The sequence below is a fragment of the Miniopterus natalensis genome, chromosome 1 (assembly GCF_054644295.1).
Source record: "Miniopterus natalensis isolate mMinNat1 chromosome 1, mMinNat1.hap1, whole genome shotgun sequence".
NCBI lineage: Eukaryota > Metazoa > Chordata > Mammalia > Chiroptera > Miniopteridae > Miniopterus > Miniopterus natalensis.
Genome location: NC_142081.1, coordinates 163,234,444 through 163,253,145, shown reverse-complemented (window position 1 = coordinate 163,253,145; position 18,702 = coordinate 163,234,444). Strand labels below are relative to the sequence as shown.

The 18,702-nt window shown below is 34.0% G+C and overlaps 1 protein-coding gene across 6 annotated transcripts in view; it reads right to left on the bottom strand.

The window, feature by feature from the left end:
• Positions 1–4,648: 4,648 nt before the first annotated feature.
• Positions 4,649–18,702, bottom strand: part of UGT2A2 (UDP glucuronosyltransferase family 2 member A2) — a 39,645-nt gene continuing 25,591 nt past the window's right edge. For 2 of the 6 annotated variants that reach the window (XM_016219113.2, XM_087816569.1), the window contains 5 exons: positions 9,923–10,071; positions 9,033–9,164; positions 6,771–6,858; positions 6,080–6,299; positions 4,649–4,928 (listed from right to left, as the gene is read on the bottom strand). In XM_016219113.2, coding sequence (XP_016074599.2) covers positions 4,649–4,928; positions 6,080–6,299; positions 6,771–6,858; positions 9,033–9,164; positions 9,923–10,071 — 869 coding nt within the window. Of the gene's footprint in view, positions 4,929–6,079; positions 6,300–6,770; positions 6,859–9,032; positions 9,165–9,922; positions 10,072–14,035; positions 14,760–18,702 lie in introns of those variants that run through there. The other 4 variants (XM_016219115.2, XM_016219111.2, XM_016219114.2 and 1 more) reach the window with 3 other exon arrangements.

The window sequence follows — 18,702 nt, the reverse complement described above, 5'->3', positions numbered from 1 at the left end:
CTTTGATTCCTTGAAGTGAATAAACCTGAAAGAGAACATATTCATCCTAAAGAAGTCCCTCCACATTGTTTCCTATTTCAGTAAAAGTCATCAATATTCAAATAAACACACAAGATAGAAATGCAGTAGTCCACCTTAAATTCATTATCTTCCCTGAACACTTAACTCCTTTCACTTACCAAACTTTTGAATTTACCCCAGGTGTCTAATGAAAGTATCTTTATCTCTCTATCATAATGGTAAATACCTTTGTTCTGATCTCAGTTATGCTGGTCAGGATTACCGAAACACTCTCTCTAGTGACCTGCATGGTTTTAATTTTCTATGCCTACAATCCATTATCTACACTTTAATCCCACTGGCATTTTAAGATGCCAGTTCATTCATGTCACACTTCAGCTAAAATTCTCAGTGTTATGTCTATATTAGCTAATATTGCTTAGAAGATCTATGATGTGGAAAATGGTTTTGGAGATGCAATCCAAAATTTGCAGTAGCATGTCATTGTTATGAGGTTATATTTAATCTTCAAAGGAATATCAGGTGTCATGTCATAAAGGATATAAAAACTTCACTGTAATACGCCTACCCTAAGTAAAATTTTGGAGGGATTGCAGTGCAATCCCCCAACAGACTAAAAGTAGTCTTTAAAACATAGCAAAAAAGCAAAAACAAAAAAGAATTGAAAAAAAAAGAAATAACATAAAATGATCATAAAAACAATATGTCAGTTATACTAACAAATACAAGTGGATAAAAATTCTCAAGTAAAACTTATATTAGATTATAAAAATTCAGTCATGTACTGGTTAAAAGAGACACACCTAAATATTAGTACAGTGTGTAACTTCCAAATAAGTAGAAGAAAAAACAAAAAGAAAGCACAGCAAAAGAAAAAACATCTTTTTAGATGTGAGGAGCAAAAGAAAACTGGGGAAATATGATTAGAAAAACTGAAAATCTATGAAAAATATTGAAAATGAAATATACTAGTTTTCAGGTACACAAAATAAATTAAAATTTTGTGCTTAGAAAATAAAGATAAACAGTTAATTTATAAAAGTCTAGTTATATTCTGACTAAAAAGAGAATGTCTAAAACATTAATACATGTAAACATTTTAAAGTAAATATATGAAAAATATGACACTTAACAAAAGGATGCAGATGTTGTTCTACTGATATTAGAAAATAATTAATTTTAACTCAAAAAAAGCATTACCAAAAATAAGTCAATGAAAAATAATAACAAAATTTTTCATTCATTTGGAAATTATATAATTTTATGTAAATGAAGCTATTACCACCTTAAATTCTATAAAACAAACATTGACAGAATTATGAGGAGAATGGCTTTCTTTGCAGATCTGCAGACTCATGGGCAGTGACTAATGAATTGATTGGTTGGTCAAAGACTTGGGAAGAATTACAGGGAAGATTAAAGGCAAGAAGACCTGGAGTAGGATTATTTTGGAATTCGCATAGATTATGAAAATTTGCACAGCTCTCCATATCCAATGTGAATTTTCTCCAGAAACCAAATGCTACAGACAACTGTCTCAACAATAAGGTGTTCTGGATGAGTAGTTCTGTGTATGACACTGTTTTTCCTACTTTCCAGAATTTGATCATAAAACTCATGTACAGAGGAGCAATGGAGAATGGGATGGAAACTATACAAGAGTGCAGAACATTGAATTCACCTCACTAAGGCTTATCTGGCTACTTCAGCTGTTATATCTTCAAGCTGTTAATATATCTCCCTACTTGCTTCTCAATATGGCATCACTCCCTAGGGTTCTAGACAGCCAGAAGGTAGAAGATTGCACTGGTCACCTTCCATCCGAGAGGATGCATCTGTTATCTCCATAGAAGTAGTTAAATTTCTAAATAACAAACATCTCCCACCTCACCCCCACTCTCTGTAGTATTTTAACCAGCCTCACAAACCAACCATGGGTATGAAGTCTTAGTAAAAATCATGCTATTGATATCAATATGTGTATGACCAGAAAACATATTTATAGCCACACAAAAAAAGCAAGAAAACCTAATGTCCATACAGTTTGCTGACTTTATCAAGTTCCCCATTAGCTAATGAAAGCTTCTCAGGGTTTTAGCTGAGACAATTCCCTATGTATTTTAGGTGCTTTATTAAAGGATTCAGTGTATGCTTGAAATCATGGCCTGATATACGATGCCTTCAGTATTTTGGTTTGAATACATGGGTTCAGAGTTCAAGGGATTGAAAGAGAATGGGTCCCCTAACAAGTATGAGTCACCATTTCCCTTAGACAAGTTTGTTCATTATATCTTGGAGCCAGGCCGTTTGAGGCTGCATTTTCAAGAGAGGAATGATTCCACCTAGAGACATGGCCACGATTTACTTAGATTAGAACCTGTGAATGCTTCTTGATTACTTCGAGCTCTTCTGTTGTGTTCCTCTTCTGGCTGTGGTGATAGATCCAAAATACCAAAGATAAACTAGGCCGCTGACACATGATAAAATATAGGCAAAATTAAGACTCATATCCAGCAGATTACTACTTAATACTCTGATGTCCAATAGTAAAGGTAAATGGAAAGCTGTGATAAATCATTCAGACAATATATATTATCACATTGATTTGGAATGGATGAAGATTTGGATCATCTTGCCAGGTAAAGAAACCTGACTAGAGGAGATGCTGCCATGGGATAAGGGGCACATGGAATGTATATGAACAAAATAAAGTATTAAATCCAGGCTCCTGAGCATCTGTGAATTCTGAGGATGTAAGAATTGTGCAAAGTACTCTGGTTGATGGCACATGGTTTCTGCTTTGTTAAGGATGAGAGTTTCCTCATCTGACTAGTTTTATGAATGACTGGTAAGGAAAAATCCATTCTAAGACTTTTTTTCTTTTTACATATATGCTGAAGTTACACTAACTAATGAAACTGTTATCACCCAGGAATTTTTGCCAGCTGACTTCTGGTGATATTCAGGAAAAGAAAGAAATCTGCAGATAATCAGAGAGCAGGAGGGGAAATATTATGTGAACAGTGGTTATTGAGCACAAGCAAGTTCCCTATTTAATGGTGGCTTGTATCAGAAACCAAATGGATGCCTGGATTTGCGTAGAGCTCAGCACTATGGATAACCAGCCTACTTCTCATAGGATCATAGGCATTCACTGCATTCTAGTTGCAGAAAATAAACTGGGCATAGAGCAAAAATAAGCAGTTATTCTCAAAACATAATAAAACTGTAAAAGTCAAAATACATCAATATGAATCACCCTTTAAAAACGTTAACTTATAATAAGTACATTTTAGTCTTCACAAAAAAATTGTAGAATTTATTTGCATTTTCAGTAATGAACATATCAAGAAGAAATACTTATATGCTTTTATGATACAGTTATTTTCAAATTGGAAGCAATTTTTAATACACAATATTGAAATGAATAAGTATGTCAAAATTATCAATAAACAATGGATGTCATTTATCTCCTTAATTATACACCAAACACTGAAATTAAATCTTTAATTAAACATGTTATTAAGTTTGTAATGGATATAAAGAAAGTTCAATTTTTATTCTATTTGTTAAATTAATGCAAAGCTGATTCAAATATGAACATTTGCCTTTAATTAGTATTTTGCATAAATATTTACTATAACATTTTTGGTCAGGGGATCTGCTAATATATTATGTTCTTGGTATAACAATTAATTTATGAATTTAAATTTGTAGATGATAGAGACTGAAAAATAATATAATGATCTGACATCCCAAATAAATGTTTGTTTTATTGACAGAAAACTAAGCCTTTGATTATAGTAATTATAGATTATGAGCATTAGTGATTTTTAAATATAATGAATTCACATTTAACTTTTTTATTAATTGTACTGTTAATTAAAATTTTCATAAAATTACTAATTTTTTTCTATGTTTTGAATTGTTATTTCCTCTAAAAGTGATCTGTTTACCTTTAACATATTGCTACATTCTCTATCCTTGAGAAAAAGTAATGACTAATTGATCTCTTTTGTTTGAAGGCAGTACCCAGACACTTGCACTTGAGGGCACCCAAGAATACTTGTTGACTAAAGGTGGAACACAAGCCATGATTATGCATGTGTTCAATGGATAGCTCTGACCCCAGAATCATTGGGCAAGCAGAAGGACTTATTTTTATGGAAAAAAAATACTATTCTTCTAACATACTAATCTTCTATGATGTTTCCCTGATTTGTTCTAGGGGAACTTGAGAATTTTATTCTTCCATGTTTCCTACATCCATCAAATGTAGCTCACATCTTGTGTGTTCCCCAGGATTTAGCATATTGTTAGTCAGCATATCACTTAGGGTTAAAAATAAAGAAAATTTTGATATTATGCATAGAATGTACATAAAACCCTTAGTGTCCCTGTATTAAGAAAATGAGAGGAAGAGGGTAAACCATCTGGCAAAAGGCAAAGGAAGAGTGGCACCTACTCACTACTTAATGGTATTGCCAAATTGTAGGATTTATCTGCAGGCTAAGGTAGAGGAACGGGAATTTTGAAAACATGATGAAGATGATATGTTTTCATTAAGGTCATTGTGGCTAAACTGAACAGGATTGCCCATGCAGACTTTTACCACCCTTAGAATGATCTATTCCCTCTTTTTCTTCTTTCCTGTTTTACCAAATTTTCGACAAGAAAACAGACAACAATTTGTGACCAAAATTATAGCAGATGCTGCACAGGCCAGCAGGAACCCAATCACATCCAAAGAGTGGTACTGGAACCAGGTGAGGTTGTGAGCAGCTGGCCGAAGGTGTTTAGCTCCTTTGTGGCGCATGACAAACTCGATCCAGAAGACTGCTCGATCCAAGGGCTTTATAGGTTGATCATGGTGAATCCTTGATAGCCTCATAGCATTCTCTTTATAACTGGTAGACACAGACATAGACAGAAATTAGAGCTTTTGTTTTCATTGAAGGTAAGTATATGATACCTTTGCATAACATATTATATTATGCAAAGGCCACAGATGCGTTGAGGAAACATTTCATTCTTGCTGTGACATGAACTTTGCTGATTGCATAGCATTTTCAGAGCTGTAAAGGGGATGGTTTGGAAGAAATACATTTTTGACACAATGTGATCAAATGTAAACATATAAAAAAGGAATAAGCCTAATTTTCTCAAGAAGTAATCTTAATATTATTGTTTGAAGTGTGATTTTAAGGACCGTTCAAAAGCCAAGATTGTGGCTAACCCATATATTGTGGGAAAATATCCATTAAAAAGTCCATAAGCATGGACCCTAATGTCTCACTATGTGGAATCTAAAGAACATAATAAACTGGTGAACAAAATAGACTCAGTAACATAGAAGCATGGCATAGACTGATGAATCTCAGAGGGAAGGTGGGGATGGATGAGTAGATGGGGAGAGATTAACCAAAGAATTTTTATGCATATATGCATAACCCGTGGACACAGACAATAGTGTGGTAGAGGCCTGAGGTGGGGAGTAGGTGAGGGGTGGAAGGGGTCAATGGGGAAAAAAGGGGACATCTGTAATATTTTGAACAATAAAAAACACACACAACAAAAAACAAAAATAAAAAACAAAGACAAAACAAACAAACAAACAAAATGACAGGCACAGGAAATTGGTAATCAACATCCATGAGTCATTTTTGCAGTTCTGAGATTCCTCAATTGCACACACTTGTGTATTTGTGTCTTTATTGGCAAGGTCAAAATTAGATGAAGGTACTAGAGTAATTTTAGAAATGGCAAGGAGATGGAATCTGAGTTTTCAAGGTAAGTAGAAATATCTGACTAGAATTTGAGCCCCTAACCATTATGGCATCACAGTAGTTGGTAGATATTTGAAATCTGAGGGTTTTTTGGAATTTTAACAAATCATTTCATTTATTTGGGGAATGAAATAATAGAGTGGTTTTTATATTAGTCATACTTTGGTTCTTATTTAAAGGTACAGCAAGTACATATACATGATACATTGGGCATTCTTGAATATGATGGGTAATATAATCAATGATAAACCTTTTAAAGAAATAATACTTACAAAGGTTCATTAATGACTGTTTTCAAGGCATCATGCAAATCTGCACTTGTCATTGTGTTTATGTTCACCTCCACAGCCGCTCCTTTGGCCTTCATGTGAGCAATGTTATCATGCTGATCAGCAAACATGGGAACTCCCACCATAGGGACCCCATGATAAATACCTTCATAGATTCCATTTGTTCCACCATGAGTGATAAAAGCTTTTGCTTTGGGATGACCTAGTTTGAGGGTTGAGTGAGAAACAGATGAGGATTTCATTATAATATGTTAACAGAATTTCAGAGTGAGATGGAGAAAACTACAGGCTAAATCAATGAAGAACACAGTATTTTCTACAGAAGCTGAACACAGGGGTCATTACTATCTCAGAAAACTGTGATCTCAGGAAATGGTAAATTAACTCTCTCAGCATTATCTGGAAAGACTGTACTGAGGAGGTGACACTTGAGTTGAGATTGAACTTTGAAAAGTCATGAGAGTCTTAACTGAAGATTCTCCTTTGTGAACCAGGGGAAGCAGGAATTTATAAATGGTCAATTCTTTAATTATACCTGCTTTAGAATTGGAAATTTTAAATGTGAAATGTGTAAAACGTGAAAATTTTAAATTAACTGTTGATTGAATTTAGTTGCTATCAGTTACTGAACTTGTTCCTCACCCAACTATATAGCTTTCCCCCTCAGTCTTACCGAGAAGGTCATTCTGGGGTATCCAGTCATAGAGCTGAGTATTGGCTCCCAATGTGGCCGGTTTCTTTCCTTTGTATCTCCACAAAACCTGTGGAAAACAGTGCATTAATTTTGCAAGTAAAAACACAAAATCAAGAAATTTTAGGGCTGTAGAGTTATTTAAAAATCATGTAGCCCACTCTATGTGATATTTGAGAGGAATATACAAAAGGGGTAGTTCGCAAACATTGAGAGATACAGTAGGACATTTACATCTACCTGTTGTGAAAGAGCTTGTACTAATAGCTTATGTATATTATTATCACTTAAAAGTGATGTTTATCACTTAAAAACTTTGGGGAGTAAGATTGTAAGTGAAGAAATAGGAAATAAGTAAGACTAGTTTAGTGAACCAGAGTTAGGGATTAAAAAGCTTTAAAACAAACATAAATGCTGTGTAAACTCTCTTGTCAGGAAGCCATTCTAGCTCTCAAGTTTCAAATGTAATATTTTCCAAAAATATAATTAGTTTTAGATTTTTATTGTCAGGTTTTTGGTTGATTGATTGTATTTCCTTCCTCCCTCCCTCCCTCCCTCCCTCTCTCCCTCCCTCCCTCCCTCCTTTCCTCCTTCCTTCCTGTCTTCTTTCCTTCCTTTCTTTTTCTTTCCCTTTCCTTCTTCCTTTTTTTAATCTTTCTTTTTATAGTTTTGGAGGAAGGATGAGATACTTCATTAAATAATATTCTATTTAGGATGTTAATCTTTCATTACATAATTTTTCTTTTGGGGGACTCTATAAGACAAATTCCGGATTATATACTAATAGGTGGCAAACTCTTAACAGGAAAGTTTGTTAGAAATAAAAATAAAAGGTTTTTACAAATAAAAATCCAAAGTTTTAACAGGCCTGATTAGTATACAGGTCATTACAGAGTTTTAACTAATATGCAAATATAGAGTTCTTGGATATTTCATGTGAAAAATAATATAAATGGGCCTGGCCAGTGTGGCTCAGTTGGTTGGAGCATTGTCCTGTTGTGGCTTCTGTTCCTGGTCAGGGAGCATATGTAGTTCCATCCCCGATCAGGGAATGTACAAAAGGCAGCCGATCGATGTTCACTGTTCTCATCTCTCTTTTTCTCCCTCTCTCTCTCCCACTCTCTCAAATTAATGAGCATATCCTCAGGTGAGGATTAGAAAAAATAAAAAAATAAATGAGCCACTTCAAAATGGAGTCAAAGCTGCCATTTCAGAGCAAGGCCTTGCATGTCTTACTCTTCAAACATTTTGAAGGTTTAAACTGGGCAAAATAACCTTTAGACTGGGCTGAGAGCAACATTATATTCCAAACAATTGTTTGCAGAATTAACAAGGAAGCAGACATCCTGAGCACCGACCTGAAAATTAAAGACATTCTTTAACGTTATCACTACTGCTTATGGCTAAAGAGTCACTTAGATTATTTGCACCTATAGAAATCCCTCCCCTGGCTTATTAACATCAACAGAAATTTATTCCTTTTGTTTATGTAATTATTTCCCTTTCCTTTTCATAAGTAATCTTCACCTTCACCTTCTAACCAGAACACACTTGCATTTCTGCCTGAATCAGTGCTTCCCAGAATTGCAATTCTTTTTTGACCTCAAACACTTGTTGCCTCTCACTTTGGCCTTTAATTTCTTTAGGTTAGCAGAGTATATATAAAGAGTAGAAATCTAAAATTATAATGACAACAAAATTAAAGTCAATTGAGTATCACAAATTAGAAAATATATATTGCTTGACAATAATCTGAGGATTTTTCTTTGTTTTTTAACTGTAGAAAATCAATTTAGAAAGATAGGCTTCTAGAGCAACTCTACTTTGATAGAGTCTTAATAAAACCTAGAGATATAAAGTATATCCTTGAGCATGATTCCTCTCTATGTATAACCTCTCTCTTTTCCTGGACCTTGGAGCTAACACACTTGAGAACTTTTAGGAGTAGTCAGTCAGTGCAAGTCATACAATTTCAAATAGTAAGAAGTTATTAGGATCTTAATGTTTTTATCTCCATTTCCTTGGAAATAACTTTATAAAAAGATGTACTTCCATAGTATTGCAAAGGCTCAGTAGGCAAAAGATCAAATGGGCCCCAATACAACATTTTAATGTTTTGAGAAATTTTTATTTTAAAAGTGGTGCCAGTAATGCTAATGTATAATGAATTTCAACTTTTTATTAGCCACACCTTCTCTCCAATTGGCAAAGTGGCTGCTTACTAGGATCATAGGTTGTACTGACCTTCTGTGGAATCCGAGCAAGTGCTGAGGCAATGATATTGGCTTTTTCATCTGTGAGGTTTTTGACCATTGACCCCAGAGAAAACACCACGACACCATGTTCACCTGAACTTTGGACAAATTCTTCCATTTCCTGTAGAGATAAAATCCTCTCTATTATAAAAGTACAGGATCACAAGGAAAAATTTCCCCCTACATTTCTAAATAGGCAGGGTCCAGAGAAGTATTGGAGACATTCTGTATCCTACCACACAGAACCATCTGGTTTCTTTAAGAGAAAAAAAATGTTTCTGAGAACTATGGCTTAAATATATAATAAGTGATTATAAATAAAGGCATGGAGTCAAACCATTGTACCAAATGAACAGATAATAAGAGATAGGTCTTCCCATGGTACATGAAACTGTTACTCCCAAGGCTTAATTTTATGAACCAATAGAGTTGTTTGCAAGCTCATAAAAATATTCCTTCTACTCACCAAATCCTGTGGAATCTACCCAACGGTTCTCATGAGAGTCTCTTTATCACTCAAACGACCATAGTAAGTGCCCCTATTTATAATTCCATCATGCTTGTTAGAATGACTACAGCAGTCTCCTTAGTGACTTTCAAGTCTTTAGTTTCCTGTCCCTTCAATCTAGTACCCACACTATAGACACACTCTTCAATATGTTCCTTAAATCACTTCATTCTTCAGCTTAAATATCAAAGTAAAGAAATTTTAAAAAGGTAGTCTCACTCATAAGAGACCCTATGACTTAGAAAATTGACTTGGAGTAGCAAACTGAAGATACCCAACAGCACATCTCTGTTATTAAGGCTGTAAACTTTAGAGGAAATTCAGAATTTTTATCATAAGGTACAAAAAATCATTCACTAAAATAGACTTACCTTAGGTAACGGTTTGGCTGGTTTACAGTGCAATCCTCCTACAAACTCAAAATTAGGTAGGTATGGGCGAGGAAATTCAAAATCCCAATATGTCCTCATTAGCCAAATTTCTGCTTTCCCCATAGTCTCACATAATGTAGTGGGTCTTCCTGGAGAAAGTAAAGAAAGTTGGGTGGATGTTATTAGCATATATGTTTGTTAGGAAAATAAATGTACCACTAATATTCTGATGTGCTATTAAGGAAAAAAAATCTAGGTCTTCTAGATTGCTTATTATGTCTAGATTTTGAAAGGAAGGGAAATTTAAAGTAATAAGGAAAGCAGGGTGGGGAGAGGGAGAGGTAACATTTGGTAGTGAAACAGTAATGTATACAATAATACATTCAATAAAATAAATTTCATATAATAAAATAAGAATGAATAAATTAATTAACAAAAATGAAATAAAAAAATTTAACCACCACTCCAAGTACTGATGAATTTAGTACTCATTGTTTCCTTCCAATTAAGTGGCAGATGATAGATTATCCCATCATATTAGCACCAAATCACCTCTCAACAGTTTTCTAATTTCCTATCAGGAATACATTTCTACCTTCCAGCTCATTCATTCATATTGTTGAAGAATTCCACAATTATAAGTTTACCTTACTTTCCTGAGTCAAATCCAATCAACTTCAATTGATTCGTTCTTTTTTTTCTCAGTAAGAACTCCCTGAGTAATTCATGTCCAATATGATCCCCTTTAGAATGTGAAATACACATTACCGATATCACACATTTATTTTAGTGTTGCCTTTAAGTGGTGTTTCTTGAAAGGGACAGATTCTAAGTATTAATTTTAGGAGATTTGTGGAGGAGTATTTGCAAATGACCAAGTCAACCATTTTTATACACAGAAAATATGTTTTATACACAGAAAACACTCAGCTTGAAGTTGGGAGAGATTGGATGAAAGAACACCACCTCACAGCTTCCATGCCAAAATGTTTATGTCCTTTAGAATTCTTATTCTATTTGTGTGACATCCTGCCTTTATTATCAGCTCTCTAGGTGAAATTATTGTGTATAGCCTATAGATCACACTTTAAGAAAGACATAGCGTATTCACTAAAATTCTGTATCTGAAGCAGTGATGCACAGTGTCAAATATAAAGTCAATCAAAAGTGAAGAGAATGAAACTGAGCAAAAGTATGCAGAAGTTCATAAATAGTATCATAGGACATTTTAAATGCCATACTGAGGAATTATGAAACAAAAATATAGAATTAAAATTCACCATCAATCTTTCCCCCATAATTATAGTACACAAATAAGTTATGAACACAGTGGAGAATTATGTAAATAACATGCAATTAATAAATGGGCTGCTACATTTGAGTTACTATGTCAATATTTTTATTGTTTGAATGTACTATTTTAATCCTACATGCGAATCTACTGGAATGACTTTTTAAAGAATTCTTAGAGGTAGCCTGGATTTATGGCAAAATGCCTCATGTAGGTGATATATATACAGGTGAAATTTTCAGTGGGAGACAGTTACCAATTTCTCAGAGGTAGGTCATTAGCTGGGTTGATACCGAGAGATAACTTTTCTAGGCTCCTTAAGTTATTAATTTCTTTTGAAAAGCATGAGAGAAAACAAATTTGTACAATTTCTGAAACACTGTTTAAAATTTAACACTTTACAATACATTTATATTCACTTATAAATAAATAAAATTATATTTTTAAAACAGTTTTTTGGAAGGTCAAGACATTTCCCATATACCGGTGTTTTGGCAATTATGCATAAAGTTGCTATAACCATACATGTGCAAATTTTTGTGTGAACACAAGTTCTCAGCTCCTTTGGGTAAATACCAAGACGCATGATAGTATGGTAAGAGTATGTTTAATTTTGTAAGAAATCTCCTGTCTTCTAAAGTGGTTGTACCACTTATCATTTCCACTCATGAAAAATGAGTCTTTGTTCCACAACTCATCAGCATTGGGTGTTGTATGCGTTCCACATGTTGGTCATTCTAATAGATGTGTAGTTGTATCTCATTGTTTAAATGAGCATTTTCCTCATGAAAAATAATATGGACCATTTTTTATATGCTTAGTTATTTGACAACTATATATCATCTTTGGCGAGGTATCTGTTAATGTCTTTGGCCCATTTTAAAATCAGGTTTTATGTTTTCTTGTTGAGTTTTAAGAGTTGTATTAAAATATCTTGAATAACAGTCCTTTATCAGACATGTCTTTTGCGAATACTCTCTCCCAGTTTGTGTCTTATCTTTTCATTTTCTTGACACTGTCTTTCACAAAACAGAGTTTTTAAATTTTAACAAAGTTTAGCTTATCCATTGCCTTTCATGGATTGTATTTTTGATGTATCTAAAAAGTCCTCACCATACCCAAGATCATCTAGGTTTTCTCCTATGTTATCTTCTAAGAGTTCTATAATTTTGAATTTTACATTTATATGGATAATTTATTTTTGAGTTAAATTTTGTGAAGCTTAAAATGTTTGTGTCTAGATTTATTTATTTTTGCATGTAGATATCCAGTCGTTCCAGCCCTACTTTTGAAAAAAGTATATCTATTGTATTGCCTTTATTTTTTTACAAAGATCCATTGACTATCTTGTGTAGATCTTTATTCCATAGATCTCTTCTGTTTCTTTGACCTATTCATCTATTCTTTTGCTAATATAGCAATGTCTTGATTACTGTAGCTTTATAGTATGTCATGAAATTGGATAGTATTCATCTTCCAACTTTTTCTCCTTAAGTATTGTGCTGGCTATTTGGAATATTTTGCCTCTCCATTAAACTTTAGAATCAGTTTGCTAATATCCATGTAATAACTTCCTGGACCTTTGATTGGGATATATACACACACACACACACACACACACACACACACACACACACATATATATATATATATATATGCATATATATATAATCTTTATTGATTTCAGAGAGAGGAAGGGAGAGAGAGAGAGAGAGAGAGAAACAGCAATGATGAGAGAGTCATCACTGATGGCTGCCTCCTGCACGCTTTCTGCTGGGGATCAAGCCACAACCCAGGTATGTGCCCCGGCCAGGAATTGAACTGTAACCTGTTGGTTCCTGGGTTGACACTCAACCACTGAGCCATGCTGGCTGGGGAGCCAATTGATGATGTTTCTCTCTCATTGATGTTTCTATCTCTCTGTCCCTTCCCCTTCCTCTCTCTCTAAAAATCAATAAAAACATATTTTTTAAAAAGAAAATATTTTTGTACAGCTGTACAATATGTTTGTTGTAAGCTAAGTGTTATTGCAAAAGATCAAAAAATTGAAAACAATAAAAAGCTTTTTTTATATCCTTATTCTATAAGCATTTTATACTTTAAAAAGTTTAAACTTTCTAAACCTCTTTGTTAAAAACTAAGACAAACACATACATTAGCTTAGGTCTACAAAGGACGGATGATCAATATCACTGTCTTTCATCTCCACATCTTGTCTGACTGGAAGGTCTTCAGGGGAAATAACATGCGAAGAATATTGTGTTGGAAATTTTATGTCTACCATCTAAATGTGATTCCCTCAGCACTTTAGTGTTTAGTTTTTTAATGGTATACAAATACAAGTATATATTTGGATTGACATTAATTAGTATGTTTTATATTTTGTTTTGATAGCAATCTATTAAGTATCAAAAATACTTTACAAAATGATTAGATGACTGTAAAGAAAAAGTAACCAAAGCCCGGCCGGGCATGGCTCAGCGGTTGAGCATCGGCCTGGGATCCAGGCGATCGGGGTTCGATTCTTGGTCAGGGCACATGCCCGGGTTGTGGGTTTAATCAATGACTCTCTCATCATTGATGTTTCTATCGCTCTCTCTCCCTCTCCTTTCCTCTCTCTGAAATCAATAAAGATATATTTTTAAAAAAAGAAAAAGTAACCACAGCAAGATATTTCTCACTTTCCCTTCCCGGTTAATACTGATGAGTTTATTGCTATAAATTATAGACTTTGAAGTAGAAACTAAAGTTTTAAAATATTGTCTTTTCATTTTCCTAGACTTTTCTTAAACCTCTTAAGAATGAAAAGCATAACTTCTTACCTAATGCTTCACTGTAAAACTGGTCCCAAAGTTGAATGTCATATGGCTGAAGCCAGAAGTCAAAGAAAAAGGAAAGCATTAAGTTTTTTACTCTTTCCAGGAAGGTCATTCTGTCTGGTAGTCTCCCCATGACAACAGGCACATAGGAAGGTGGAGCTGGGAGTTTCCCACAGTATTTCTCCACAGTGCCACCCATAAAAAACCTCAGTGTATACACAAAAGGGACTTCCAGCAACTCAGCAATCAGCTCTCCACAGGGCACCACAGGGTCTATAACCATTACATCGTAGTTGGTTTCCCGGAGTTTCTTCATGATCGACTGGTTGTAGACTACACTCTCACACAGAAATTTTAAATGTCCAGTTTGTTGAAAAAGAAATTCTTGCATTTTTCTTGCTGACTGCCAGCGTGACAATGTCGGCATGACATTAGTAGCTATGTCTAAGAAGTCATTTAGTTTATTTGCAGCATCCTCTCCCTCATGAGCCATAGGGATCACCTCGAAGTTCAATGTGGAAGGCTTTTTGTAGTCAATGATGATAGAGTTTGAAGGAACCAATACAGTCACCTCATGTCCCCTTTCTGTGAGCTTCTCCAGAATAACCTTTAGGTTGAGCCAATGGCTCATGTCACAGGGCCACACCAGGACCTTCCCACAGAAGCCAGAGCCCGTAAAGCAGAACTGCAGCAGCAGAACCACAGAAATCCATTTCTTAGACACCATGGCAGAGCTCTTTCACCCACTGCTTTGCTGCGGCTGAATATTTGCTAGGCACAGAGGTGAAGAGGCAATTTAGACATCAAGTTAAAAATTAAGCGCTGTAGTTACTGGCAAATGCAGAGAACTTTGTCAGTGTTGTTGACTGGGCACAGTACATGATTCTTGTTCAGGAAGAGATATAAAATATTTAAATATTTTTTTAGGAAATGTTTGCTGCATTCTAGGAGCTTGTTTTAAATATGTGAAAATAGAAAAAATTTTAATTGACAATTTTTAAAATATGATAGAATAACCCATTTGAGTGGGTCTAGTAAATAATATGGTAAATCTTATAGAACAAGAAGATTGATAATTTGGGGAAACATAAAGGGTAGGCTTTGTCATAAAGCTGATTACATGCTAGTATTGATAGTATGTGGATAGGACACATATATTACATAATAACAGGACAGGTCTTTTACATCTTTGTTTAAATTTATTCCAAGGTATTTTGTCCTTTGATGCTATTATAAATGGGATTGTTTTCTTTGTTTCATTTTCTGATAGTTCATTACTGATGCATAAAAATGATTTCTGGATATTTATATTGTATCCTGCTACTTTATGGAATTCATTTATCAATTCTAGTAGTTTTTGGTGGAAATCTTAGGGTTCTTGACATAGCATCATGTCATCAGTAAATAATGATAGTTTTACTTCTTCCCTTCCAATCTGGGTGCCTTTTATTTCTTCTTTCTCTCTGCTTGCTGTGGCTAGGACATCAGCACTGTGTTGAATAAGAGTGGTGAAGGCAGGCATCCCTGTCTTGTTCCTGATCTTAAGGGAAATGGTTTTCATTTTTGACCATTGAGTATGATGTTGGCTGTAGGACTGTCATATATGGCCTTTATTACATCGAGGCATTTTGCCCTCTGTTCCCACTTTGCTGAGAGTTTTTACCATAAATGGGTGCTGGATTTTGTAAAATTATTTTTCTGCATCTATTGATGTGATTGTGTGATTTTTGTCCTTCATTTTGTTTATGGGATGTCATGTTTATTGATTTTTAGATATTGTACCAGCCTTGCATCCCCAGAATAAATCCTACTAGGTCATGGTGTATGATCTTTTGAACGTATTGTCAGTTTGCTAATATTTTGTTGAGAATTTTAGCATCTGTATTCATCAGGAATATTGACCTTTGATTTTCTTTCTTTGTTGTATCTTTATCTGGTTTTGGAATTAGGGAAATGCTGGCCTTATAAAATGAGCTTGAAAGTCTTCCTTTCCTTTGAATTTTTTGGAATAGATTGAAGAGGATAGGTGCTATTTCTTCCTTGAAAGTTTAGTAAAATTCACCTGTGAAGCCATTCAGTCCAGGGCTACTGTTTATTGGGAGGTTTTTTTTTATTACCATTTCAATTTCATTAGTTGTAATCAGTCTATTCAGATTTTCTGACTCTTTCTGATGCAGTTTTGGAAGATTGTTTGTTTCTAGGAATTTATCTATTTTGTCCAGATTGCCTAATTTGTTGGCATAGTTGTTCATAATATGTTATTATGATCCTTTGCATTTCTTTGGTATTAGTTTTTACTTCTTCTCTTTCATTTCTGAGTTTATTTATTTGGGTTCTCTTTCTTTTTCTCTTGATGAGTCTGGTTAAAGATTTGTCAATTTGTTTATCTTTTCAGAGAACCAGCTCTTGGTTTTATTAATCTTTGGTATTGTTTCTTAGACTCTATTTTGTTTATTTCTGCTCTGCTCTTTATTATTTCCTTCCTTCTCACTTTGGGCCTTGTTTGTTGTTGTTTTCAAGTCTCTTTATGTGTAAACTTAGATTGCTTATTTGAGATTTTTCTTGTTTCTTGAGATAGGCCTCTCATGCTATGTGCTCCCCTGTTAGGACTGCGTTCACTGTGTCCTATAGATTTGGGGTTGTGTTTTTATTTTCATTTGTTTCAAGGAATCTTTTGGTTTCTTCCTTTATCTCATTGTTAACCCATTCATTGTTTAGTAACATGTTATTTAGCCTCCATATTTTTGTGTTTTTTTTCACTAATGAGAAGTGAGAGCTGACCAGTAGCTAAAAGAAAACAAGGAAGTGCTGTTTATAGTTGGAGCAACCTGAATATGATGATGACTCTAGCAAAATCATGAAACACTAAAGAAGGAGTAGCTATAGGGAGTTTTTCTGACCTGTGGTTTATGAGTTAATGAATACACAACAAGTCTGTGGAGATGCCAATTTGGCCCATAAACACTTCCATCTTAAGGTGGAGATAAATTTAGAAATACAGATTTTGTGTCCAATCATTCATCTATTCAACCCAGTTTGTGTCCAAATCCTTTAACATTTCATACCTTCAAGAAGCAATTTTAGCCTTTAGTATATGCCAGATTCTATACATTGCACAGGGAATAAAGAGACAAATAAGATACTATTCCAATTCAAAATGAGTTTACAGATTATTGCAGAAAATAAGTCAGTTAAACCAACACTCATTGTACACCTATAAGGAAGATGGATCTTAGATGGTAGGGATGAACTGAGGAGGGACAAAACTTATGAAGCAATTGTTTGGTGGAGGAAGGAAATGAAGAAATAATGCTTTAAGCCTTTAAGAGTGATATTTATCAGGTTGAAAAATATTGTTTTGGAAGTAAAAGAGAATATTAATGTATCTGTGTTCTAAATGTGACATAGATATATCCAGGGTTATATTCAATTATAAAATTATATTCAATTCATTAATTTGAAAGAGACATGTTACTTAAATTTTAAATTCCTTGAGAGTATTTCTGTTATGCTGAAAAAAAAAAAAAATCTAGGGTAGATTTGTTTAGAAGATGCAAAGATAAATCTAAGGTCAAGGATTGGAGAGATGAGCTCTGCTGAATAATTAGGCTTTGCATAAGTTCTGGTGTTAACTGGCGGAAAGCAGAGGCCAAACAAGGGTCAGAGAAAGGAAGATAGCACAGGTCTATAAATCCACTAGAAGAAAGTTGAGGTAATGTTATAATCTTAGGGTATGAAAGTCCCCTTGTACAAAATAAATAACCCAGAAGTGATGAGGGAAAAGACTGATAAACCTATCTATTCACTGTATAACGAAGTTCATGTACATTATAACCAGCTCAAACAAAGCTAAAGAAAGAACAGTGATATATGATACAGCTCAGATACTGACCTCAAAATAAATGTATTATTAGATAAATGTCTCTAAGTCATTTTATTATATGAGAAAACTAAGATAGAACTCAGGTTTTGTAGAGAAGTCTTTTGCATAAATTTAGAAGTATAGGCATGTTTTTATTTATGTCAAATATTTAAACTTCTGGATGAAATATTTAAAAAAATGCAACAGGGAATATGATAGAATGGTTAGGAGACATGGAGAATAGACTAAGATGCCTGAACCTAGTTTTTGCTTATTTTGTGCCTCCTCCCTCAACTCTTTTTTCACTCTTTAAGTTTTGCCCCTTGTTCACAGCACCAGACTGTCCAACTAAGCTCTATGTTTAAATTATTTAACTCAATCTTCCAATTACTTTTAATTTTTTAATAAAGAATCATTTTAGACATAAAACAGTTGCAAAAGAAGTACAGAGATTTTGGTATACCCTGCAGTCATTATTACTATGGTGTTTGTCTAATGGTGATTTTCTATATCTATTATTCCTTCTGTAGTTATTAATTGGAATTTTACTGCAAAGGATTATAAAACTACATGCTAACATTTGATTAGTATGATTTGCACAGTCTCACTGTATTTCCCTTTAAATTACTTATTAATTACAAAGGTAAAATAGGGAGATTCCTGGAAGACACCATCTTAACTGAGTAAAATTACTGTCACTAGTAATAACTTATCTATACTATGTATATCCTGATAAGCCACACTGTGAAAAACACAAGATCACTTTATAGTATTCTTATTAAAAATTAATAATCTCACTCTAAACATG